This window comes from Hippichthys cyanospilos, chromosome 13, assembly GCF_059441005.1.
Source record: "Hippichthys cyanospilos isolate Australia breed blue-spotted pipefish chromosome 13, RoL_Hcya_1.0, whole genome shotgun sequence".
Taxonomy (NCBI): domain Eukaryota; kingdom Metazoa; phylum Chordata; class Actinopteri; order Syngnathiformes; family Syngnathidae; genus Hippichthys; species Hippichthys cyanospilos.
This window is the reverse complement of record NC_142381.1, coordinates 5,708,135-5,735,785: the sequence shown is the minus strand read 5'-3', so window position 1 is coordinate 5,735,785 and position 27,651 is coordinate 5,708,135. Positions and strand designations below refer to the sequence as shown.

The following is a 27,651-nucleotide window of genomic DNA, read 5'->3' as shown; positions in this document are numbered from 1 at the left end:
GTCCCTCTCACTGCACACCTAAATCAACACTACATATATGGATGTTAATGTTTTATTTACAAGCACAGCGCTCCTGTATTGCCACACATGATTTTCATTCAAACAGTGTAACGTTCCATATATTTAAAAGTAGCATAAAGAAACGGATATTAGTATTCCCCTTATATCCACAATGTAGTCACTTCATTTGTGAATAATGGATTTTGTACTGGCCTGAAAACTGCAAACTTGGTAAATCTGCACTATCAATACTATTTGGTCAGATTAATTGTGCCTTTTGTCCTGATAGTTAAAAAAAAAGTTAATTGATTTTTATTCAACTGTACATTTAGTTGTAGATAGATATCTTAATTATTTATGTTTACAAAATGAATCTTGCTTGTGTTAGGACATATTCAGTAAAAGGCTACTACAGGCATTATGCATGTTCAACTATGAAGGCAAATATGCAGATTTGACTCGAAAAGCCAAATCTCAAACACCAAGGTCTAAGTGTACTTTGCTTTGATTCCTTTGTGTGCCAATTTGTCCAACTTGAGAACCAATCTTCATGGTCACTTAGCTCAAGTTGAAAGGCGCAAAAGAAAGTCAGCGAGTATATTTAAAACAAAAGCAAGCTAAATTATTTGCCTTTTGAAACTTTCAAGGCATTGAGAGAAAAATAAAACAGGGAGTGACTTGCAAAGTTACAATTTGTAAATATTTCTTGAATGTTAATCAGTTGGGTTTTTTTTTACAAAATTTGAACAAATACCAATTATGAAAGACAAATTCATGTTTGTAATGTAAGCATAAGGGTATCCCTCTGGTGATATTGATCTAGTAAAAGTAAACGTTAATATGTATATTACACTTCATACCATTACATGTATATTACACTAACAGCAACCATTCCCACTCATCCATTTTTTTCACACAACTTCAGCGGTGAGCTGGAGCCTATCTGAGTTGAAAGGGTGCATGTTTGGGCACACCCAGGACTGGTCGTCAGCCAATCACAGGGTCACACAGGAAATACACAAACGACCATATAATGTATATCATGACCAATATATTTCAAGTCATCGGTTGACTGGTGATCACTCATTCAGAATGCTTGAACTAAAATGGGATTCTTATCTCTTTTAAAAATGGCAAGTTAAGAGATCATGGAAAGAGTAATAAATCATTTCTAGTACTGTATGTGCATTTTACTTGTATTGAACATATATAAGGGAGTCCAATATCCTCCGTTTACTTCACATGCTGCGTGTTAGTCAGTGCTTTTGAACTTCAACAAAGACCACTTAGCGTATGTGCTCATACAACATATTTATTGCTACCAAAAAAATCTGTGTTTGTTTAGATTTTAATGAAGAAACTTCTGAAATTGTTTTTCTTCTTCTAAAATGCCTTTATTATAGAGTACAAAGAAATATGTACAGTACATCGGTGATGTCAGTGGCACATTGTTCTGGTGCCAATATTAATAAATCACAACTACAATCTTCTCTATAAAACCTTACTTTATGAAGCACAGTCTAAATATTCAGTAAATATTTTTTTTACACTGTCTGAACATCAGAAAAAAAACAGTTCAAACATACAAAGCAATATGACAGGTCTTATGCTGACGTCAAAGTGCCTAAATTGTCTTTTTTTTTTTTTTAATTAACATACCAATCAACAAATATTTTTGTCACAGTCCGTTTTTACAGCACAGGCCTACCCTAACATTGGGAACATCGGTTAGCACAACAGCCAAACTGACTACAAGGGGAAGTCTGTGTAAAAAAAAAAAAAAAAAAACGTTATTGATCCTGATATAATACAGCCTTCTACATTTAGCATTGTCTAGCTGGAAATCCAAGTTTCCAGTGCAGTCCCCAAATGACTTTCTAAGCTGTCCATTTAGCAACAGGAAAGCTGGACCCCACAAGAAAGACGTGACAGTTGATGAGGACATGGAAAGTTCTGGTAAAAAGTCAACAAATGCCTCACTGAGTTTGAGTCAAGGGTTCTAAGCTCTACAGTTGTGTCATAAGCAAATTATTTTGAAGTTGTGTGCGTGTGTGCATGCATTAGGGTGGGATCAATAAATAAGGTGCTCGCAAACATCGGTACCATCGCCACTCGCTCAACACGCTAATGTCCTCATATTATGCAAGTTCCAAGAGAAGAAGCCTTAATGCGATATTGTGTTAAATCTATGCTGGATGTCTGCTTAGCCTTCCAGGTCTTACTGAGAAAACCTAACCATTCGCTTCTTCGAAAACAAATCTTTCGTAACGCTCAAAGTGAGCCTTGTGGAGGTTGTTTTGATGGATATTCCACGAGTGGAGTTGTTTTCCAGCCACCCTTCTGACACTTTTATTGGTGTTTTGTGTGCCAAATTGGAACAGTCCTGCTGCTACATTTGCCCAAATGGGCCAAGGGCACACAAAAAAAAACACTATGAAAAACATCACGCTAAAAGATTTTGATATTGTCTGTCATTTCACAAGAAGATTTTTCTGAGATGAGAAAGCTTGATTAGGATGGTGGTATGTCTCATTGGGTGATTGTTCCTCACCTGAAAGCTCAACATTTTCATCTAGCGCAAGACCCTGCTACATCATTTTCTCCCTAACTAACAGTAGAAGTATTTCAACAATAACGCCGTGAATTCATACCTTTATACACTGCTAGGATGTGAGTGAAGTGTACATTTGCAGTTTTAAGAGGCGAGTGGGAAAAACATAATACTCTGAAGGTCCATTTTTCATGAAAATCAAAAATCATCATTTTAACCCATTGAAAATGGACATATTCTACATAAAATGTCCACAATTTATGCATGGTAAACGACATATGTTTAAAATGACTTCAATTAAAGCTAAGTCTACCTTTTAATCACAGTCATTTCAAATGAATTTTGGCAGTATATTAAAAAAAAAAAAATCCACCAAACTACTGTATTACCAGTGCAGTCTTTCAAGAAAAGAAAGGTGGCGGTTAGAACATGGCATAGTGCTTGAATTTATTTCCATGCTGAATTCCTCTGAGAAGCCGCAAAGAAAAAAAAATATTGAAATATATGTCATCATTTAGGGGAGAGGGCGGCTTTCAAAGCACGGAGCAAGATTTCAAGCAAGTGTCTTTTTCAAGTCTTATTTTGATTCAAGTTCTTCTTGTTGACCGTGTGCTCACTCGCTGGTGTCAAGGTGCCGCGGGTAAGGCACTCAACTCCAAGCTCCTCCGGCAAACAGTTCCACCAGGGCGTCGATTTCTACGCGTGTGCAAGGAGACGGTTAGGACAAAGGGTGAGTTCACTCGCCGCAATACAGATTCTTCATCTATGAATTAAATAAATAAATAAATATGTTCGACATGGGAGGATCCTTCTGAGCTTGTTTGAAATTTCTGTAACAGATTCGTGGCGTCACCTTTGCAAATCCCACTCCACCCAAAATGTAGGTCCACAGGTGAGTGTGAAACGCAAAAGCAGACATGCTACACTAGTACCGTTTCCATTTTTTCTTATCTTGGCCGCTGCCTGCAGAGACACCGAACAGAGAGGGAACCGCACATGCTCGAACATCATTTGCCGTCGCCTGGCGTCGGTCGGTCTCTCTGCTCATTCTTCACCGCGTCACGCTCGACTTAAAGACTAATACGGATGATGTAATAAATAGCGATCACAGTTCAGATCATTTTCAATGTGCAAGTGTACGGAGGTTGAGGCGGGGGGTCAGTCACTGTGTCGAAGGAGGGTGTTCTATTGCTGGAGGAAACGTTCACCAGGGTTGATCAATTCGCGGAAGGATTTCGATTTCGGTAAACACGACGAGCTGGGAACCCAATGCGTTACATGGCGCTGGTTTCGGCTTTGAGGGAGGTCATGTTTAGGCCAATGTTCTCCGTGGTCAACTTCCCTCCTCAGCTCATGTGTCCCACGGCAGTGCACCCAGCGCCCTTTCCGTTCAAGCCACTGTGAGCCTGGTTGATGGACGGCGAGGACTGCGTCTTGCGGAGGTGGTAGTCGCGGCCGGCCACGACGCCTTCCATCATTAGGCCGGCCAACACGCTGGCCTCGATCTTCTCCAGATCATCTGTCTCAGTGCGGATTTTGGCTCCAAGGAGGCTGATGTAAGTCTCGTAACGAGTCTTCTGCTCAGGGTGAAAGGAGAGTGGGAAGAGGGTATACGGATAGATATTAAGTCAAGCAAAAGAAAGAAATGCCTCCTAGTGGTAAATAATGTCAAGGAGCCATTGATGAATACACGGATTATAGATAAACTTCTCCTCCCCCATTGTTTTTGTTCTTATGCCAAAGCTATGACGATTATCAAAATATTTATTTGATGCTGTCAACTGGTGCTAAGGACAGACGGCATGAGCATCATGTAATCTAGCCATAGCCTTGTCTAACATAAAATTGCTTTGCTGCCTTCTTGTGGCACCAATAGGCAATTACAATTTTTTTTGACAACCACGAAAACAATTGAAAAAGTCGTCTACCGATAAACCAACAGCAATAATGACACAATAGATTGTGTAAAATGAATAACAATGTGAAATATACAGTACCTCATACGTGAGGTAGTGCTCTTTGAGCCGATACTCCTCCCACTCGCGGCTTTTGGGGTCAGATGAGGGCGGGTTTTTCCGGTGCTCTTCCAGCTCCAGGCTCATCTGCTTCAGTTTGCTCTCGTGACTCAACAGCTGCTCCTCCTGCACCAATCACACGCCACGCAAACAACAGAAGACCCGCAAAACATAAAATATGTATAAGTATGGAATTTAATAAAAGATGGGGCTTTTTCATTAGGATTGAGGTGAAAATTACCTTACACTATTCTGCTAATATATAATAAAGATGTGACTTTATATACATTACACACATATTTGTACATAGTGTGTATACATACATATGAATTGGAGATGGAACAAAATTTATAATATTAAGTACAGCATTCCCTCGTTTTTCGCGGTTAATGGGGACTGACCATATCAGCTTTATGGTAAGTGTTTCTAGAACACTAAAGCCTAAGGTCTAAATGTTGGCAACAGGCATGTTATAATATAATATCGGCGTACTTACAATAAGTGACTTTTTAATGTTTTAAACAGTGATTAAAAGTGATTCCAGAACAACGTTTGTTGTTTTGTTTATTCCTGGGCCAACAGAAACAGAATAGTCAAGTCACTCATTAAATCACGACCCACTGCTGGGATACACTTCAAATTAAATGAATGCAATGGCATTGCTGTATGTGGTATGGTTTACTTTGAAGTTAGTCTGTTCTCAGCGTGTTTTACTGTCATTAACAAGCAGAGCTTTCTCCTACTCTCTATTGCAATCCTGGCTCAACAGGCCAAAAAAACTACCAACGAGAACAGATCTCACAAACAGGTCGTGAAGAGATGAGAAAGCTTATGGCATTTTAATTTCAGAATCCTGATCTCGTCCCATGCCTGATATCCATAATTGTATATACCAGGGGTCACCAACTCCTTGAGGACACCTATTCAGCAATTTCTATGTGTAACCCTCCTCCACTGCACCTGATTCAAATGATCAGGATCGTTATCAGGCTCCTGCAGAGCTTCCTGCTCATCATATGAAGCAGCTGCATAGAAGGTGGGTTGGCATGAAAATAAGCCCAATAGCAGTTGGTGATCTGTGATATATACTATACATAATTAGTATGTAGCAATACCATATACTCTTTACCTGACTGAGCCTTGTTGAGGAGGATGGAAGAATGGGCCGGCAAAATTTTTTCATGGAGCCAATGGCAGCAGGAAAGGCTGGAGCAGAAAACAACGCTGCCACAAGGTTTATTCGGAAGATCCATGACAACATCTCCTCCTCACTCCTAAGAGGCAGACCGCAGCCATGAGCTGACGAGACATTAGGGAGAGGCAAACAAGTCTATTCAGTTTACTTACGGGGCCTGGAGTAGAAAAACTCTCCAGTCGGACGTTTTGAGCTTGAGTACGTTAGCTTTCTTGCTGTAGTCAGTAGCGCGAGTGGCTAAAGCATGGTGGATCCGCACTGCATTCTTCAGGTCCACCTCTGAAATGTCAGTATCCGGCTTATATTCATCCTAAATAAGACAAATGGGCCATATGGTTTGTTTTAGGGTCAAACGAATACATTAAGCTTCATATATCAGAAAAGAAAATCCGTAAACATTTAAAAATGTGTCTAGCATTTGAGGTGTGGCTGATTCTCAAGCCATCCAAATTTAATGGAATAAAAAAAAAATATATATATATATATATATCCATCAATCTACTCGTGGGTGAGCATCGGCGGACTTTGCGTAGAGATTTGAGTCAGCAACCATTCAACACTCAAATTTTTACCTGTGGACAATTTAGGGTTTTGAATTAAGCTAACATGCACGCCACACAGGAACGCCACAGCTGAAATCCAAACTTGGATCTTCAGAACTGTGAGGCAGGTGTACAAAGCGTTTTACTTCAACAATTAGTGGTACACCTTTCTCCCTTATTATATTGCAATAAAGCCATATGACCAGCAGAGTGAGACAACCCCACACTCCAGTTCCAGGTGTCATTGCACCTCTGCCTCATTCATAGACACAAAAAAACACAGTGCAGTAGAATGACTGTACAGCATCTAGCAAATCAGTGACATCCAGTAGTGTGTGTGTGTGTGTGTGTGTGTGTGTGCGCGCACGCGCATGTTCCTACGGCAACAAAGAAAAATGGGTGGGACGCAGTACCTTTTGAAGATACAATATCATTCCCTTCAGAACCGCATAGAACTTCTTCCAACCACGGCGACCCCTTGGGGCTGGATTGTGGAAATGGAAGTGAGATCAGAAACGATATTCTCAATGATTCACCAGACATATTGTTTAATAAAATCAAAAATATGCATGTTAATTAAACTGACTGAAGAGCCAAATGGATCAGTAAGGTGATGTTTATGTTCTCACTTCGTTTGCCGTCCATGTCAGCATGGCTTTTGCGAGTCAGCACTCCGTGTTTGTAGGTTACAGCGTTGAGGAGGATGGGGATGGCGATGAAAGGGTTATTGCTGTCCGTTACCCTGGCAACACGTTTACTCCCGCCTTCACACTGCTCCTCCACCAGCTCTGACAAGCTCTTTCTTAGTTCTTCTTCTTCACTGCACACAGCGAAAAAAAGATAAGCAGGAGATGCACATCCCGAAGTGAAGTCTTTTCTTTTTGAGCAGAACTAAGAGCATACTCACACAGCCCACTCGAGCTTCTCGTTTTTGATTGAGTTATACAAGACCTGTGCAGGAAAGGAAAGAAGAACAATGGCGTGACTCAATCTTTAAACAAACGCAAGATCTGTTTTGAGGTAGCTGCATACTTTCAGGTAAAGAGTGGCGTACCTTCAATAAGTCTTTGGGAAAGTCGCTGCCATTGTTGAGGCCATCGAGATTACTGATAAACTGTTGGCAAGACATCTTCTTTCCAATGTTCTGAGGAAAGAACAATTTTGAAATGTAACAGTTTAATAAGTAATTTTGTGTAAATACGTCAAAGTTGACAAATATTCTATTTGTACAACTGCTTTGAAAAGGCTCAAATTGATTGCAGTTGTGAATCTGTCCACTAGGTGGCAGTGCATATCTTCCTATACCTCACACTTGTACAGTATATGATGATTCTAAATGACTATTCGGTTTTGATATTGCACATTCCTATCTGGGCAAGATCCTTCACAAAGCATTAGTAATTCTTAGGTGGAGTGCATGGACAACATTTAACTACATTTTGAACTGCGTAACTTATGTATGGTTGTTCTTTAGAATGAATAACTACCAAAGATTTAATCAACAGTACCTCGAATGATTCCTCAGATTCAAGTACTACATTTGGTTCCGTCATTTTAAGATATTATGAATTACTTATTGATTTTACACAATCAATATTCTTGCGGGTGAAATAATTGATCGATTAATATTGCTATCACTTGTGTAGCTCTATTTTTTTTGTTCATCTTTCGTGATTTATTGTTTATTACAGTATTGTATATCTCAATCTATCCATTCATCAATTTTCTTAGCCATTTCTCCTCACTGGTGAGCCATATCCCAGCTGTTTTCAGGCAATAGGCGGGGTACACACTGTGCTGGTTGCCAGCCAATTCCAAGGCACACAGAGACAAACACCCATTCACACTCACAATCATAACTAAAGGCAATTTGATGGGCCCAATATACCGGCCACGCATTTTTTGGAGAATGTGGGAGGAAGCCTGAGAGCCCTGAGCAAACCCACGCACGCAAAGGGAGAACATGCAAATGCCACACAGGAAGGCCGGAGCCAGCTTTGAACCCACGACCTTTGCCCTGTGAGACTGACGTGCTATGCACTCTTTCATTGTTATTAGTATTATTGTTTAGTAAATATATCATTATATATGCAAGCATATAAATATAAATATAAATATATATAAATATAAAAAAATAATATATATATATATATATATATATATATATATATATATATATATATATATATATATATACATTATGTAACGATTAATGAAGTACAGTATAGTATTATTTCAGAAAAATGCTGTCATTCGATAACAGCTTTGTCTGCGGATTAAGAGCTTAAAATAGCATCAGCACCAAATTTGAGACATTATTAGGGAAACCAAAAGGAGTACATTACAGTACAAGGAGCAATTCTAATGTCGGTACCAGATGAATACTTACCACCTGCAGGGACAGAGAGAGGCCAGGAAACCGGATGTGGTGAGCAGGGGGAGGATTTGAAAGGGAAGAAAAGGAACCAAAAAGAGAGAAAGGATGTTAGTTAAAGGAGAGCTATTCACTACGCGAGTGTTTAGCAGGGGCAGGGTTGATGTGTGCAGTTAAGGGAACATGGACATTTGATGACTACTGATTGTGCTATGTGGTTTGCATCACAATGCTCCAGTTAAAAATGAACACTTGAGATTATCTAAGGACAAGGGAGACAGAAACGGGTCAAAAAAAATTAGACTGGGAGGCAAGTGTGAGGAGAGTCAGTGAGGAGGGTGGGAGGTGTGGTGGGGGGACTTTAGACAGGAAAGAAGAATGTAGATCTAAAGTAGGATATGCCATTGATGGAAAAGGCCTGTTTTGGTGGCATTTTTCAAATATGCGGGGGGATTAGATAATGTGTAATTCATTACAACAAAAACACATACGTGTCCATGTAGGTCTGTGTTAAGCAGCATGAGAGCGCAGGTTAATGTGTGGGCTCCATCTGCAAGAGGGACGACACACAAAGCGGAGGTCAAAAAAATGGCTTGCACAAACGCACACATGCACGCAATGCAGCGCATTCCCTTACAGTGAAGAGTGACACATTCAGACATCTGTGCAAGTTCACTGCCATTCGCTGGCTAAAAATGAGGTACACCAGATTTGTATGTGGTATCCATAGTTATAATTTGCAGTGGATTCATCGATTAATAGACATCTAATTGATTAACAAATTAATCAGAACATGAACTGGAAACTCAGCATGCCTTTTTGTGCCAAATCAAGATGCATTCGCATATACTATGTCCCTGCATGAAAACGCATTACATAATCAAGTTATTCAAAGCAACTATGGTATGAAAAGGCTTGTTTTGTCCAAGCAAACCAGCAACATCATTGCTCTTACCTTCGGAGGTGAGTGTTTGTCGATTGCAGTGGCAGAAGCGTTTGGAGAAATGCACCAGGATCCTCTCTCTTTCCTGCGTCTCCCCCATCAACGGAAAGGCTTTTAAAAAGTTCCTGTCACACAAAAAAGGCCAACTGGAGTTCAGAAGTTACACAACAAAACATGCACATTTATCACGCTTGGCAGCAAATAGAATGTGAAGTCATAGATATGAACAAGCATGCATTTGCAAAAGCACATGATGCCATCAAAAATTTGCTATTGCATTTTTTTTTTTTTAACAGAATGCATGTGACTGCTGAAAGATGCTGTTGCTGAGCTGTAATGCCCCAAAAAAGAAACAAAAGACTACAACATAGGTTCATTCCGCATTGTATTATCATCCCCATAGAGAAATACAGTATATTGTATTTGCACAACCTGTCTTGTTGGCATTTTTGTTCTGCTATTGTTTTTTTATTTGTTTGTTTGCCTTGTTTATCTGTTCTGCAAATTGCTGTGTTTGCCCTCTGTCGGCCAACTTGGTATTCTAATAGTAATAGTCAGTATAGAGACAGAAACTGCACATTTTAAGAAGAATATTTCACTCTCTCAAAATAAATGCCACCTACCAATCCAATCCTTTCATCCATTTTCTATATCAATTTCTCATTAGGGTCAGAGGTAACCATTTCTTGCCCCCTCTACTAATTTGAAAAATACAACCACTTTTGGTAAAACCCCACAAAAAAAATGTTATTTTAGAGGCATTTGACATAAACAAGAAAATGTTTGCTGTTAGACACAGCAGTGATACATTCTGAAGCACCCTGAGCTTCTTGTTCCTGGGCTGACGTGTTGGAACACCAACGGGTCAGCTATAGGAAAGTGATGCGCTTGCCAGCTGTCATCTCTACTGGCTAATGGCAGTGAAGACGACAGCCTGATTAGCACAAAGCTAAGACCTTGTGAAGGGCGAATGTGACATCCAAAAGCCTTACCAGCAGATATACCGTGTAAAGCTGCTGTGTACATTACCTTAAGGCCCGATCCAGTGACAAGCCAGAGAAGTCAAAGAAACTCAGGTACTCCGACGCCACCAATTGGCTAAAGTCATTACTGCAGGAATGAAGAAGGCAACAGTGAACCAATGACAAATACAGCACATAGCGCATCAGTCAAAATTTTGGAAACACTTTCAAATGCACATAGTCTCAGTCACATTACGACCTTTCGTGGTATTAACTCTTGATAATGCCCAGTTGCGTACAGAAACTCATGACAGGTCATTAAGCATCATCCATTTATATAAAATGACCGACAAAATACCATGATGTGCAAAACTGTTATCTCGGAAAATGGTGCCGAATTGAATTGAAATTATAAAACATATTCCGTGTTGATTCTGATTCAACATTTTTACCAACCTCCAAAATTCCATCAATATTTCTTCACAATGTCAATTACGATTTGTTTTTATCGAAAATTAAGTATTTTTAAAATAAAGAAGGAAAAAAAACTGATTTAGAAAGTGTTTCCAAACGCTGGACTGGTAAAATACACTACTGACAAAACTTGGCTTTCAGGTGAATGAACTTAATCTGACTTTATGAGAAGATAACTTTTTTAGTGAGTTGTTTTCATGTTTGCATGTGCTCACTTCTTGCCCAGGTGTCTGGCCACATCGCAGCGCTTGAAGCCCTCGAGGTGATAAAGGCGCTTGGCGAGCCTCTTGGCAGCTTCATTGTCGACTCGGCAGCCATTGGCCAGAGTATCGGTGCTACCGCGATCCAAATGCTCCAGACTGCCCAACTCACACTCGTCCGAGTCAGACAGCACGTCTGTGAGGTTGGCATCGCTGTTGGGAGGAACGCAAACACATTGATTGATTTAAAAAAAAAAAAAAACACACAAGTAAGGTGCTCAGTTGGATGCAACAGAAATTTACAAGCTAATCTCATACACATATTTAAAAAAAATAAGTCACACTGAATAATGCTGACATAATTTTCCATCTAATGAATGTCTCTTTCTGTGTGCTGACAGATTATCAAAATGAGGCAGGGTTCACCTTACCCTAACCCAGTGGAAAATGTGGTTTGGACCCAACAAAACTAAGCCTTTATTGTGTTCAAGATCTTTAAAAGGAACACGAAGTGTCCTCACTGGTCCTACAAGTTGCCCCTGAGCTAAAGAGCTTCAGCTGAACCACTAAATTGTCCAATTGTCTATCGCATGCTCTCTAGCTGCAGATCCGTCAAATAATGGATGTAAGTGTGTGACACTGAGACAGAGTCCTCTGATCCCTTTTAGGACTGGATATACGCAACTTAGTCACCCCTATTAGGAGCAGTTATGCAAGATGAAAAACAGTTAAAGTCTCTGTAAATTGTAAACATCTCATCCCGTTGGCATAGCACATATACAGTATGAGTGATAATAACAACAAAGCCCAATTTGAAGTAGTTTAAAAATTGTCAAGGAAATGAAATCAGGCTTTTGTTTCCGCTCACAAATTCACGAAAATTGTACCCTTTGATTGATTGTTATTCACATTACGGCAGGGGGAAAAGTCGACCAAGTTGACTAAATCAATAAAGTCAGTTGGACAAATAGCATTCTTCTTATGCTGGCAAAACCCTACAATTGTGCTGTTTGTATATTTGTTAAACAGTTACGGCGGTACATGTGGTTACGGAGTTAAAGAACATTTTAAGTGACTCTTGGTCATCAACCTATCCTGTACCACCTTGTATCGATGCAAATTTTGCTACTATGCACAATATTATATGCCTAAATTGCCACTTTGGGATGAGTAAATGAAACATTAAACTGCATATGGTTCACAGCATATCTTATTCCTATTTCCATCCATCAATTAAAATGGCATTTGTTCATTTCCTCAGCGTGAGCATCAGTGTAATGTCAGCATTCCATCCAGATGATTCAGAAGGTACGCTTTTGTATAATCAGATCAATCCAATTGCATTACCCTTACTTATTACCAGCCATTATCATTTGGGATTTGCCAGTTACCGTGGATACAGCGGAAGACAAGCGCCGGGTCCTACATGAAGTCGCAATTGCTGCCAGGCTCAATTGTGCAGCTCGTCAAAAACTGCTATGTGAATAGAGACTGACAATGAAAAACCTAGCGACAAATACGCATACAAATATTTCCTATGCCTCCTTTTTACATGCTGCAGGCTATAGAAGCTGACTAAGCCTTTGCTGTGACCTCATGCGAGGCTCTTGACAATCTTGCTACATCCGAGGGTGTATTCTCCTTTCTTGGCTGATTCAGTAAGACCTTAATTATTTTCCGTACTACATATGACCTTGAACCAAATATCGCTTGGCTACAATGCTAGGAGATACTCCCCTCACCAACACAACTCAGAGATTGTCACCTAATCCATCAAGTATGTAAGACAGGGACGCTCACTACCCCGAATTAAAACGCAGATTGTTATCTGCCAAAATTCCTTTCATGTAGAGAGTTCAAGGCTCATCCTTAGGGACAGGGTGGGCAGCTGTTATATCCGGAAGTGTGAAACCATTAGCACAGTTATGTGTTGAAGGGCAGCCAATGGAGTTGGTTGGGGGGGGGGGGGGGGGGGGAATACGATTAAGGTGCTTCCTGTGGAGCAAGGAGGATGAATGCATTTGCAGAAATAAAAAAAAAAAAAAAAAAAAACTTGGGCAGAGCTTTCATGTACAAAAAAAAGAGAACCTAAAATACATAAATCATCAAACTCTCATAAATCATTCAGATGATTACATTTCTGGTGCAAAGAATTGTGCTTGGCCAGGTGTTAAGCAATATGGTAGCCCCCGTGGACCAAATGAGTAGTACCAACAAAAGCGGAATTCTACGGTCCAGTTTCCAGCTTTGCAAACACCCTTCATGTAGGATATGAGACAAATAGCGAAGGAATGACACTGATACACTGCCTAGATGACCTTGACTAACTTAACAGTTTAATGTAATGTTCATTAGTTGGCTAAAATGTGCAAAAACACTTCCTCCCTGATGACAACATGCGATGAGTCGAATAGGAACATTCTGAGTCAGTATTTGTTTCCAACGGCCAACTTGCTGCTCGATTTTTCCCAATGCGCTCATCATCACAAAAAATACAACACAGCTTTATTTATATACATTTTTTTAATTCACTGCCAGTCAAGTTAAAATTGATTTTTGACTTGAGTAGTTACCCAAGGCAGTAAATGAGTTAATTTATAAAGTAAAAAATAATCTCTGACATCCATAGACGGCAGTGGCAGTGAATTAGTTAAGAACACAGTTAAACTGCATTCCTGCAAATTTCCAATCAATCCAAAGGTGTGTATCCAACTGGTAACCTTTCGCATGAGTTCGACCACTTATATGCAAACAGCATGGAAGAGATGTTAGATTAGAACAATACAATATTTTGCCATTTAGTTGCTGTACGCCTGCTAACTGAAGATACCAGTCTGTCTTGAAATGTTTGCGCCAGTGATAGACACAATGAACATGATGGTGCTTGCCAGTGACTCACCTAATCTCTGGCGGTGCACGAACACCTTGTCTGCCTCCAAGGTATGTTTACGCGTGTGCGGGTGAGTGGGACAGTAACTAATCCAGTGACATAGAGGGTTAATCAAAAATTAGGAAATTCCGGCATTTCTTGTTGATTTCGTGTTTGTCTAGGTACGCAGAGAAAAGCTTTTGTGTATGTGCTATTGTGTCCCTCAGAATGTTTTATCTGATGAGGGTTGCAGATATGATATCTGCACAAAAAATAATGTGTACTGTCTAATTTGGCTGCTGTTTCATCAACTAAGGGTACTTTTTGTTTAAGGTTAGCTCATATTATCAAACTCGTGCCCCCCATGGGTCATTCTTGAGCATAAAGAAAAAGAGAGCATGTTTAAAGTTGAATTTTGAGCTCACTTTAATATATTTATTTACAATTCTATGTTGCTGGGCTGCACGCGATGGGCAAAAGACGCTGACAGAAATGTCCAAAATGTCATGAAAAGATATGCAGGAAAATTATGTTCAGTCAATATTTCGAGTAGTTGTGATATTCCTCATAACGGCTCACTCTTTCCACTTAGCCACGCAACAAAATCACTTATTCGACAGTAAACGCCTCCATTGCTCTCGAAATGAAAGAGAATCAACTTACAGCAGTTGTAGCAAAAAATCGAAGTGAGCATCATATTCCTCTTTCCACATCGTTTCAGAGCTGGAAAATGACTGGTTATAGGCGCGATGTCCGACCGACACATCATCCGGCTCTCAGTCAAATCTGCATGGGTCCGCTTGGTTAGTTCACGCAGAGCCAAGTCCGAATGTTAGTGTAGTGAAGCGGAAGTCCGCTCTCGTATAAGTACAGCCTACGAGTGATACGTCGCTGTGTTATTCCGCCATACTCTTGACGGGCGGGGAATAAATCTGGACTTTTTCCTAGAAGTTTCTTGCCTGTCTGAAAACTCTGCAGCAGAGAGGATGTAGGGGCGGAGCAGAGCAGCTGCGGAGAGTTTTCCTTGTGCGAAGTCCGATCCTTGGTGGGTCTATGTACAATGGCTGCTGCTTCAACTTCCTCTGGGGCTGCACATCAGTGCAGGAGTCCTGCACGTCCTGGAGTATGTCGCTCCTTGTCGTTCTGGTTTTAATTTGGTTTTGTTTTACTGTATTTGCAAAGTGGGGGGGAAATGTTACAATGTGAGCCCAGTGTTGCTCCTCTTTCAATTTGGTCTCCACAAATTCATTGAACTGAAAACTCGCCTGTTTGCTGTTTTTGGGCCCAGATTTAAGTCCTAATATAGATGTACGCTATTGCTTTGACATCTTCTGGCTTTAGGACAGTGGAGGCGATTGAGGCGCTTCATTTCCACACCTGAGTTACTGGAGAGCTGCTGTTGGCCACACCTTATGCCCAGTTACTCTGCATATTCACTCATCGCTTAAGCCAGTCGACCAAGCTTTTTTGTATAGACTATCCTTTCTTGTTTTGTCCCCTTGTCTGGTATCATCAAAGGCACGCTCGTAACAAACATCTATTACAAGGGGTGCTGGGAAGTATGTTGCCTCAACATTGCGACAATACTAAAGCATTAGTCATGTTTCTGTAGTGATTAATGCAAATGTAGTAAATGCTCATATAGTATAAGTATATATATGGCCAAATGTAATATTCAAACTAATGCATCCACAGGAAAACATTCTGACACACCATCGCATGCCCCTCTTCCTTTTTCTGATTGAATAGAAAAAAGAAGCAGATGACAGAAAAGCAACTGGAAGAAGTGTACTGTAGCAGTAGATAGGAACAGAGATGGACCAATGATAAAGGACATTTGTACAGAGTAGCAACCTGTTTCATGACTTGCTGTGTTTTGCCGATAAATATTGTAAGTGCACACACCAACACCGGAATGTTTTTTTTAAGCATGGCCTTTGATCAGTTTGTAAACAAAGTTCCGTGGCTCAAGGATAACCTTTGTCATTTGTTCAAGTTTTTCACAAACACTGAGCGCTACACAGCTGTGATCGTCTCGTGGCAGCTAAAACAGAGGAGGAATTAGCAGCTCGCTAATGTATGGGCCCACAGGAAAGGCTCCATTAGTCAAAGCTTTCACTCTATCCAGCGACTTTATTAGAAACAGCTTTAAACAGGGAAAAGGGATCTGAGCATTGAAAAAACAAAAATCAAAAACCTCAACCGTATTTTGATCGGGACCACTGGAATCCAGTGTATTTATAGATTATGTAATGTGAAACATAAGAAAATCATTCTAAAAAAGGTTATATTTAAACGTTCTTAAGAAGGCCACATAAAGGCAGTGCTGAAAAATACAACTGATATTCATAGATAATATAATCTAATGATTATTTTCACAGCACTTGTTTTGCTGAAGGAAGACTACATTTCCCATGACTGCCAGCGAGCGCAGTGTCAGGAAGTCCTAAAGGCCTGGTCGTCTGCAGTTGTAATGAATTGCATTTTTGTTTCAGGGTTAATATAATTGTATTTATTTTACGATTGCGAACAAAAGACAGAAGTTGTAGTTTACTATTTTACTTATTAATTATTTTTTTCATCTTGCACTTGACAAAACATATCATGTATTAAAAAAAACTACCGGTAATACTAATTGCAATGCTCAAATAAATTTTAAAAATGAACTAAAATGACAAATTTTCAAAATGAACACAAATTAACAACAGTCTAAAGTAAATAAATAACTATAATGAATCAATATAATGACAAATCCAACACAAATCCATCCCACACACAGATAAATGAATTACAGCTAAATTCTTGGAGGCAATAATTCTTGTGTGAATTTAATGCAAAGAAAACTCAGATTTCTAAAAAGAGGACACAAATCTCTTGCAAAATTTTGACTCATCAGATGCGAGACAGAGAGAGAGAAGCTTGTGTTGAAGTGCCAAACTCAGCTAAACCTGTTGTTGTTACAGTGAGACTTCACGATGTGTGTGGAATACACAGACTGCAGCTATAAATAGACAAGAATAAATCTGTCAGTGCTAAAATGATTCAGCGACTGTGTGTGCGCGCGTGTGTGTGAGAGAGAGAAAGAGAGCCTGTGGGGAGGATGCAGCAGAATCTGAATGTATTACTACTTGTGTATGAGTGCCTAGCTATTCCTGTCAGTGTGCGTGTGCTTGTGTGTGTGTGTGTTTCTATATCACTACCTTAGTGAGAACCAGGAGGGGATAATCTGCAGGATGGTTTTGCCATGCTATAGAATCGCATTAAAGGTTTTATTCCAGTAGTGTCATATGGAAATATGCAGGGTGAAAAACAAAAACTCAGCACATCAAGAGATATGAGAAACCACATTTCTGTCACTATTCAGTTTTGTTTGCACACACACACACTGCATGATTCGAGCATATGTGCTTTCACATGGCGGCATAGATAGTATAAGAGATTAGTTCTGAGGCGGGGCTGCTCTGATATGGAATCAAATGGGCCCAGCTTTTATCTCCTGTGCATGGGGCTTAGATCTGGTGGGTCTGAACACAAAAGGAAGAAACACACTCGCAGTGTGTCTCCGGCACAAAATTACTGTAGAAAGCGTCCTTGCATCCAAATATGCAGCCACAGATGCTGTACACATAATACACATGCGGATAAACCGCATTTCAAGGCGCAAATGCACAGGTTAATAGTAGCTTCACGCGTGACGAATTTCGAAGTGTAGTATTTCGTAGTAGCATGCTGTGTCAGCATTGTTTTAACTGTATCAGCATTGTCTGTAGTTTACTGGCTCAAACGTAAAATGTAACCTTCACTCTGTGTTGGAAAGCTCGCTACAAAACATCTGCAAAGATTGCCAGTGTTTTATATGTGCCCAGGGAGCTTTCAGTCCACATGACTACATGAGCCTGGTAAGAACAATTAATAGAGGAGGATCTATGGTGCTTGTTCATCAAAACCAAATCAAAATTGCCCACCGCTGCTTGAAATGCATGTTATGTAGCTGCATTAAAATTGCATAGTTTTAATCCAGTCGATATTATCGCTGAGCCACATGATACATAAATTTGAAATATTAGCAAGCAAGTAAACCACTTGCATGATGTTAAAAAATATTTATTGCATGTCTTTCACATTTTGAGCGCCATTGTTAAAGAACAACTACAGGAACTATATGGAGGGGCACCGTCGACCTCAATAGATGTCAATTATTTTTTGGGGGGGGTTTGAATGAGAAAAAAAATGTTTGAGCAGCTCTGGTCTGTTCATTAAGCTAGGAAATGTTGTTTGGCAGTGAAAAAGTTAGAACAAAGAATTTGGGACTCGGGAGACGATTAATTACAACAGTTCTACTGAACTGTTCTATAGATGGACTTCACCTCAGTAAAGACCACTTATCTTAATGACCCCGGATGGGAGCCAGACTATCCAATGGGATGACTGTGGTCAGAACAGAGGAGGAGAACAAGCAGTTACATTGCAGGGGACATATTTGCTTGTACTCAACATCTGCTTTACAGATGTTGTGAGTCACAAAAAAGAACAATGCCAACATTTTCATTAGCGTCTTAAATTCCCTCCCAAAAAAGGACTGGCTTCATAAAATATGTCAAAAAGATTCCAGTTTTCCACCATTATAAGAGAAAAAGATTTTACTGACTTGCACTATATTAGTTGGCCACGTTTACATCCCTCTTTGATATCCCAAACCCTTTGTTGAACCTTCTATCAGTGAGTGAAAGAAAACTGCCCCACCAGATGTAACCACTCTAGATGTAATTGGTCAAATGTGTGGCAAGGCAGCTTGTACGTAGGGGCAATAATCTCTCATACACACTCACTAAGAGCCCGCTGGGCAGAGGAAAGCTGAAGACGATGATGTCATTGCATAAACAATAGCGCTTTCAGTTTGGCACTGGTGGCCAGGAAGCAAGCCTGTGCCTAAAGCACAACATTTGTAGATGGAGCGGATTGGACCCACATCATCTTATCAAAGCTTAGTGAGCTGTGGAAACACCAGCAGAGCCTGAAGAACAAATCCCAGCAGTTAGCAGAGGAGATCATGTCAAAGGTCTGTGCATCTATTTGGCATTCCGGTCCATTTGTAACTGGAGAGACGCTAGTGGGGGCAGTGTGGGGAACTAAAATGTGCAGGCAAATCAAACAGACGTGCTACCACAGTTCAGGTTACATGGCTCTTCTCATATGGTTCCTATTACCACCGCTCCCTTCAGTAGCACTCATCTGTGTTCTTCGGCCATGGTTGATACTGTTACGGTAATTAAAATTAAATAAGTGGTCCTCACTGGTCCTTGGGGCTTTTGCATGAGATCTGATACATCCATTGAATCACATACAGTAAGTCATTGACAGTGTTAGAGCAACATGACAACTCAGAAGATGTGAATTGATTACCATCATTACCATACAGTAGATATTTACCAGTTGAATGGAGACAGGAGAATTTAAAACCCGCCAAACTTAGAATAAAACTTGCCTATCTATACCAACAGATATCTGGATATCTGATTGAATTCTGGGAAAAATGTACAGTGGAACTGCATGATCAAGGAGTTCTCAATCCTTTCTGGGCACTGGTCGCACAAATTTATTTGGACTGGTTAAACAGAAAACTATGGAAATACAGAGCCAAAATCTTGCCCTTATCTAACCATAATTATTCACCTGGGTACAAAAATAGTGTATTATAAACACTGTTAATTAATTAAAAAAAATATATTCATTTTTACTCGCCTGGGGTCAAATTTAAAAGACACATTTTCCAGGCTATAAAGTGCATGGTTACGCATATTTTTTTACTTTGTAAGAGGAATGGGTTAATAAATCGTGAGAGTTAAAAATTCAGAACGTGTAATTAGGCAATTTGCTCTTTAAGAGTTCATGAAGAGAGTGCACAACTTAAATTTGGTTTAGTTGGTCAATGTGTTTTCTTCCAGTCAAAACAAAAGCATTACGCAGCATAAAAATATGGTCAGACCATGTATATTTGAAGGAGGCACCTCATTTTGTATCTTTTATCTAACATGTGACGCCATTATATTGGTAAGTGTCCTTTAAAAAAAACATAGTAACAACTCAATGACACCAGGCGCTCCAAAAGTAATCTATAAAGTAATACACAAGAAAATGCTGTCTATTTTCCAACCATTCCAACCACCGGTTTAGTTCATATATCAGAAGTTTTATGTTTTATTAGTAACATCAAATAATGGTTGCCCGTTCCTAGCGCCCAATCACCCATCACCTTGCCTCCCATGCTGCCTCGCGCCCCCTGCTGGCTCAGCAAGGCCAAAGCAATGAAAGTTGTTGTTGTGGCGAGTACCCTTCAAAGCGCACAAAGTTCACCACATTGTTACATCCATCAGAAAGATTTTAGGGAAAAAAAGCATGCTTGTTTTTTTCAATCTGGCGATTATAATTGGATTGCCTGCGCATTCATCATATATCTCTGTAGGTTGTTTAAGTACTCGTGATACTATGAAGCAGAGCTTTTCCTTACCTGACAGAGTTGCGCATGGCTCCACATGTTTCCACGGCTTCCTGGGATTCCGTATGGTATCCATTCGGGATGGCCCAGCGTCCAGGCTGACTCAGAACAAACTCTGACCTGCTTCCTGGTATAGTGGTCCTCAGTGGGCTTCCTCCTACTCCTGCCACAGCCCCAGCTCCATCCCCATCCCTGGGTTCATCTCTCGGGGCATCAGGTCCAGCCTCAGCCCCTTCCTGCTCTTGAACGGTTGCCAGCTCCAGCTCAAGAGGCTCAGGGCCCTGCAAGAGAGCCCTCTGTTGGATGAGCGGTGTCAATGGCGCTTCAAAGCTGACGCAGCTGTCAGTCTCGTCGGTGAGCGACAGCACGTCCAGAGAGTCCAAACTGCTGTAACAGGTCCCGCCTCTCAGCAAGGCCGACTCCACGATGCGCTCAAACGTGGAGCTGAAGCCATCTTTGTTGTCCACCTGACCTTTCTGTCTGTCTTCTTCCAAGCCCGTCTCCTGTTCGTCCTCTTCTTCTTCCTGCACCTGCTCAACAATCTGCTCAAACGCTGAGCTGAAACTGTCCTGGTTTCTTCTCGCACCTCCTTCTTTTGGCACATCTTCCTCCTCCTCCTCCACTTCTGTGTCAGCCTGTTCCACAGTGGTTTCAAAGTCAGAGCTAAAAGTGTCTAAGTGTATATGAGGCCCGCCATCGTATCCTTGGCAGTCCCCTTCGGCACCTTCATCATCGTCTTGAGTCCCGTTTATGCCGTTTGTTAATCTGCATCAAAAAGAAGAGAAAAAAAATCATCTTGTGCATTTGATTTCATCATAAAGCAGACTAGATCATTCCTTTTCAGGGCTGGAATCTTTTTGTAGTGAGGACACATACACATGCGAGACAAATGTTTCAGCTTGGATGGCTACACTGAAAAATGAGGAAACCATGTAAACCATGTAAAAAAAAGCACATGTTTATTTTCTGTTAGCATTGTTTGGTCTTGGGGCTTTTTGTTGTTTTCTTTATTAAATGGAATTAAAAGGATAAAAGAAATAAAAATGTTTGCCCTTAGAGTCATGGTAGGCAAGTTTATAAGTAAGATTGTCAACACAACAGATTAATTGCAATCAATTGATAACAGTTGTCGTTAGTTCGTTGTTGTTTTTTAATCTAATGTCTTATCTATTAACTTTATGCTTTCTGCATTGTGAAGTGAAACAGTTGTCATTGCATCTTTTTTAAGTCTGTTAAATAAAATAAATAACTGAAGCCTTTTTTCTCATTATATGCCAATCTTGTGATCAGCTAAAGTAACACACACTATTGAAAAATAAAGTTTTTGAAACATTAACTGAGATTAAAATGACATTTTTTTCAAAGAAATGAACCACAATTTGTAATTAACCTCTCAATTTGTTACAATCTCTTGACAGCGCTAGTTAAAGCATTTCATAAACCTAACCAATGTTTTTCACAAAACAATACGACTGTATACAGCGTATGTGCTTGTTGTCCTGTTTAATGTTATTAGAGCTGATAAAAGGGTTGCTAAACTGCTTATGCGATGTTCTGTGCAAGTGGATGCTCTGCCAAAAACAGATTCGGTTGTGGTGATTTCAGTGCACTAAGCCTCAGATGACCCAAGCAGAGGAAGTTGAAGGAACTGCGAGCCATGTATGCCATCCATCTTGCATTAACCTCTTCACATTGAAACAGGGTAATTATCGGGACAAAGTGATGAGCTGTGAAACTGACCGTCCACTTTGCTGCGGCTGAGTTGCTTCGTCCTCTGTGTGCGGTTGCACGTCTTCATCCTTTCCCCCCTCCTTGTCTTCTTTCATCTCATCTGCGGCATGTGTTTCCTCCCCCCTTGTTGAGCTCACCTCATCAGTTCTGCATCCGTCCCCGTTTGCCGCATCTCCCTCTTCCTCCTCCCCTCCGTCTGTCGGTTGATCGTGGACCACAGCGCTCTCTTCCCAATCATCATCATCTCCTCCCTCTGTCTTTATTTCTGCCCTCCCTTCATTACAGCATGCCTCCCTTTGTGCACCCCCCTCTCCTTTACTGTTCTCTTCTTCTTTTCTCTGCTCTGTGTCTCCCTTCGCGTCTGCACCAGGCTCGTCTTGCGCCGTCTGGTCGAGAGCCTCAGTAGGTAGATCGTCGGTACTTGGGAAGGGCTCGGCTGGGTTTTCTGATGGGGTGGGCGACGGCAAAGCCTGCCCCTCCTGGGTCATGTTGCTCTTCGCGTCAGGGTGCAGTTGTCCACTCCGGTCAGGGAGGAGGACCAGAGCTTCAGATTGGCAGCTGGGTAGGATGCGCTGCAAGCATAATGAGAGAAGTCAATTATAAAGGCAGAAAGGGCACCTGAGAGATTGTCAATACGGAGTAGTAGACAGTCACTGAGTTGTTTTCAGTCAGTCAAAGGCCACACAGGGTCTTACTGCCTTTAATTAGATGTGTTGCAATTGGAGTTGCACTCCTGAATCGCTTTGCCATATTTCACATGGTAGCTCTGTTTAATACAGCCCGGCCGAATCCTGTCAAAATGATCCAGTGAGCTTCCGTACTCTCTGCCTTTGCAGATATTATACGGCTGAATAACAACTCACTGTTCCCTTCCAAGCTTGCACTGTGTTGTGTGAAAATTGCATAATGTGAGATGAACATGGTTTCTTTGGTATTGGTGCAGTGTTGCGCTCAGCTGGCAGCCAAGACCTCTGGGGCTCATCCCTCATCATTCGTGTGAATTGTAATTACTTTATTTTTGAGCAGAGACCAATTACGACAGATGTTCTGATTGATATGGCACACATATTCATTCTCAGTTATATTTGGTTAACAGCAAAATAATATGAATATCAGTTAGCAATTGAACAATTGTTCTATTGAATTCAGATGTTAAAATTTGTTGTGAAATGCTAAATAAAATCCAGATGGAAGTTGGCTGGAGATCACAGCTTCTGGTAGTATGGAATACATATATTTTGCTCAAATCTTCTATGATTCAATGGATGTATTATTTGTTCACGCCAGAACAGGTTTTTAATGAGCTAATGGACTGGACATTTCCGCTTCTATAAAAAAGTTTTTATCGCCATGGTGATATAAAGATATCCTCCTTGGAGGAGTCGAAACAAACAAATGATGTTGAGGTCCTCCAATTCATGACTGGAAGTGATTTAAATGAAACTCTATCCTAAGTTAGCTTCACTAAAAGGAAAATCATTGTAAAAAAAAAAAATCATAGCTGAAGTGTGCTGGCAACATAAGCCAGAGGTTGATAGATTGAAACCAACTTCTGTTGCTTTGTTTCCGTTACGGGATATTTGACTTTTTATGTATGTAACCTACTGTGGTGCAGCGGAAGCGTGCTGGGCCCAGAAGTCGATGGATCAAAACCCTCCTCTGCTACCTTGTTACCCCGATTGTCCCTGGTACACAGGAACAATTACCTAAAAAAATTCTGCCACAAAAAACAGTGTTTCTCCTTTTAAATGAAAATTATAGCAGTGTGGGCAGATTTAATTTGAATGATTCTGAAGTGTCATATCAATGCAGAGTTACAACAGAATAAAAATATTTTGTCTTTGAATTAAACGGAAACGTTACCAAAAGGGAGTATAAAAGACAACTCGGTTGTGATTTTTCTGCAGGCAGGCACTTTGCGTCTCTGCTGACGTCCTCTTATCCCTCTCACTGTCATGTGTTGATCTCAAAGGACGTTCTGAATGATCCCTCAGCAGATTCTTTCTGAAGCTGAGCGCTGCAATTGGCTATCACATTTTCTTCACAGGGCCACAGTAATTGGAAGCATAATCTATTTACCAAATGTTGTCGATATAGTCCATCTGCAAACGCCAAACCCGAAGCAGATAAAAGCCCTGAATTCTATTTAATTAATTCAATGAGCTGCAACACACTAAAAATGTACATTTAAAGACACAATTTGAATGTTGTCAAAACAACTAACAAGCCCACTAGCCTTCATTACTGATTATAATTGAGTCCAAATAGCCCTAAACTATAATGTGGTACACGGTGGAGCTTTAGTAATTACCAAGCATATTCAAACAAGGACTATTAGCATTCGTTTATGCAGCTACATAAGCATGCATTTGCACATATCAACGCACAGTCAAATGTGAGCACATACCCAAGCAAAACAGTGACAGAGCTCCATAAATGGAAACGCTGAATGCTTATGAAACCCGACATGGAAAGTGGGAATTCTCTCCATGTCTGTTTCCAGTATTTTCTTTCTCTTCCTTTCTCTCCTCTTCATCTGTTCCATATTATGTTTCCTAATATCTCTGTCTAAATCCACTGACAGACTCTCATTTTCAACTAATTGAGCTAAATAGGTCTTAGAAAAAGAGTACAGCCACTATGCTTCCTTGTGATTTCCACTACTGAGGAAAGCAGATGTGCACTCAAACATACCAGAAGGATAGACGGAGCGTCTAAGCATGTGTTTGTGCGTGTGCATGTTTATATAACAGCTACGCGATTCTTGTTGCAATTCCGCTTTTGTCAGCAGAACGCTGAAACCCTTAACCCTTATCAAACTACATTATTTGCACTGGGACAGCCCACCAATCATGTGAATACACACCAGACAAATAAACCATCGAGCCAGCAGTGAGCTCCACAACTGATAAAATGTCACTTATGCCTTTCTTATTGAACTCCTTTGTTTTCCAGACCCACTTAGGCACACACATAAACACGCACGCACTAATGCACACACACACATCTGTATATTGTGTAAGCTATGGTGTGACGTATTGATCCTTCTGACACACAATCGGGGTCCGCTGGGAGGCTCTCAGATAACCATGATTGGGATCTGTCAGACATCCCTGCAAGGCTTCTAATGCAATCAGAATGGAATTAAACAGACTCACTTGTTAGCAATCACATTTAACACAATCCACTTAAAGATTGCAATCAAGCCATATCAATTCAATGTACACCTTGCCATTTCATCATACAATCCAAACATATATAGGAAATTGATGGAGCCAATGAGGGAACATTCTAGTAGTAGTCGCAGGAAGCAAACATCAAACTAGTGTAATGTGACAATGTTAAGATCTGTAATATGGAAATATTTGAAATTGAAAGCCGACACAAATTGAGCATTATGTGTAGAGCAGGCTTTAACGCAACTAATTTCATGCGCCAGTTGAAAAATCGTGTCGGGACTCGGTATCACCAGATCCTCAAAATCAGACCAAAACCATTCCTTTTCTTGACACTGCACAACCATCAAGTAAGTAACCAAAGGTTGAACAGGAACATTTTAGCATGATACTTTCTTTCCTTCAGAAAGAAATGATAAAATATTCATTTAAATCACCAATATAAATAAAAAACAATGTTTTCAGTGGAGCAACACCCCAAAATGTGTTTGACATTGTAGATTGCTTGTTTATACACTTTGACCTCTAAACTGACCTTCATGCGCGCAATGCATATAATTCACTTGTGCCATGGATGAATATTTGAGTCACTCGTCATCCCAGGCAAGTGAACAATAATGCATTTGTTGAGAGTGGAGCATAAAATAGCAGGGGAAGAATACCTCAGATTTTCCTAGAGCGTAGAAAAAGGATGTATGAAAGTATGACATGCCTCAGCTTTTCTTGACAATTCTACTTGTAGGATGGCAAAATCAAGCACTGGTAATTTAGTTTCACATATGACTTATTTTTCTCTTCAAGTCAAGTATTCAATATGCAGTGAATGCTTAATGCGTTTCTTTCTTTCCAGTCAGTATTCAAAAGAGAACACAATCTGCATGAACATGGATGAAATGAACAACGAGTATAAGATCTGAAGTCCACCCCCCTTTCCTATATCAAAGACACGTTAAAAAATATCGCCTTCCCACAGAATGACCCACTGACCCTGTTAAACTACCGCTGCTTGTATATGGCACTGCCATTGCAGCCACACTCCAAAGTGTTAGCGTCACCTTTTAAAAATGTATGTGTGTGTCATGCATACAGATGGGGGAAGAAATAATTTCCTGGTTGTCAGCCTGAGACAGGAAGGCAGAAAAAATACAAAGTTGGAAGAAATCCAGAGAGTGTATTTGCCTGCTTACTATGTCCAGCATGAAGTCAGCCTCCAGTGGAGCAGAACAGCTCCCCCAAATCACCCTGATATGTCACTTCTATCACATCAGGGTCAAACATTTGCTGCCGTTTCCTTATAACCCATACCCTTACATATATAACTGAGAACCGCTTTTGCTTCACTGAAGTACTTTTTGCAAAATTTTGGAGTGATGTCCACGAATGATTTTGTTCCTGGTCTGGTCCACCAGCAAAGTTTTTTTGAAAGGTAGTGGTATAAGATTACTCATCCAAGTATATGCTTATAGATAGATAGATAGATAGATAGATAGATAGATAGATAGATAGATAGATAGATAGATAGATAGATAGATAGATAGATAGACAGATAGACAGACAGACAGACAGACAGACAGACAGACAGACAGACAGACAGACAGACAGACAGACAGACAGACAGACAGACGAATCAATCGACTTCTTTTTATCCAGTCACAGCCTTCCCCACCGAAATCCCACAAATTGAAAGAATATAGTGATCCTAACTGTGCATTAAGATTCGTAGAAAACTAAAGTGTCTAGCCCAACCCCTGACTAATTAATTAATGAAGATGTGTCTCTGTGCTCCTTGTCCATATCGCATACATAATGCATGGATTTATTTTATTATTGGATTATTCTCAAAAGAGAATTGTGTCTTGAGGACTGGAACAATGGATGAACTACAATATTATTATTCTTATGTAAAATCTAATAAATATACATAGTTTGCTGACAACTCTTCAAATGATCTATCTTGAGAGTGTTTACATGTTATATCCTCTGCAGTGGTAGTCCTACTGGATCTTCACTTGTACCAATAAAGTGCAAGACAGTGAGGCCTGATGCATCTGCTGGAGTGCTTCCATGTCTAACACCTTACTTCGAGATTAATACTCCAGAGAAGCACTGTGTGATTATCTCAG

The 27,651-nt window shown here is 40.3% G+C and overlaps 2 protein-coding genes across 3 annotated transcripts in view; one reads left to right on the top strand and one right to left on the bottom strand.

The window, feature by feature from the left end:
* Nucleotides 1–1,769: 1,769 nt before the first annotated feature.
* psd2 (pleckstrin and Sec7 domain containing 2) overlaps nucleotides 1,770–27,651 on the bottom strand; it is a 26,796-nt gene continuing 914 nt past the window's right edge. Inside the window, exons 1-15 of one of the 2 annotated variants that reach the window (XM_088430881.1) lie at nucleotides 23,958–23,974; nucleotides 22,362–22,924; nucleotides 20,634–21,386; nucleotides 11,272–11,469; nucleotides 10,650–10,730; nucleotides 9,633–9,745; nucleotides 9,167–9,227; nucleotides 7,358–7,448; nucleotides 7,211–7,254; nucleotides 6,933–7,123; nucleotides 6,717–6,787; nucleotides 5,914–6,071; nucleotides 5,696–5,840; nucleotides 4,549–4,692; nucleotides 1,770–4,128 (exon numbers count right to left, since the gene is read on the bottom strand). In XM_088430881.1, the coding sequence (XP_088287007.1) occupies nucleotides 3,898–4,128; nucleotides 4,549–4,692; nucleotides 5,696–5,840; nucleotides 5,914–6,071; nucleotides 6,717–6,787; nucleotides 6,933–7,123; nucleotides 7,211–7,254; nucleotides 7,358–7,448; nucleotides 9,167–9,227; nucleotides 9,633–9,745; nucleotides 10,650–10,730; nucleotides 11,272–11,469; nucleotides 20,634–21,386; nucleotides 22,362–22,840 (2,760 nt within the window). In that variant the 5' untranslated portion in view covers nucleotides 22,841–22,924; nucleotides 23,958–23,974 and the 3' untranslated portion in view covers nucleotides 1,770–3,897. Of the gene's footprint in view, nucleotides 4,129–4,548; nucleotides 4,693–5,695; nucleotides 5,841–5,913; nucleotides 6,072–6,716; nucleotides 6,788–6,932; nucleotides 7,124–7,210; nucleotides 7,255–7,357; nucleotides 7,449–9,166; nucleotides 9,228–9,632; nucleotides 9,746–10,649; nucleotides 10,731–11,271; nucleotides 11,470–20,633; nucleotides 21,387–22,361; nucleotides 22,925–23,957; nucleotides 23,975–27,651 lie in introns of those variants that run through there. The other variant, XM_088430882.1, reaches the window with a different exon arrangement.
* Nucleotides 22,250–27,651, top strand: part of LOC148413597 (uncharacterized) — a 23,146-nt gene continuing 17,744 nt past the window's right edge. The window contains exon 1 of the mRNA XM_088430885.1: nucleotides 22,250–22,323. The gene's annotated coding sequence lies outside the window, so the exon portion shown is untranslated. The remainder of the gene's footprint in view (nucleotides 22,324–27,651) is intronic.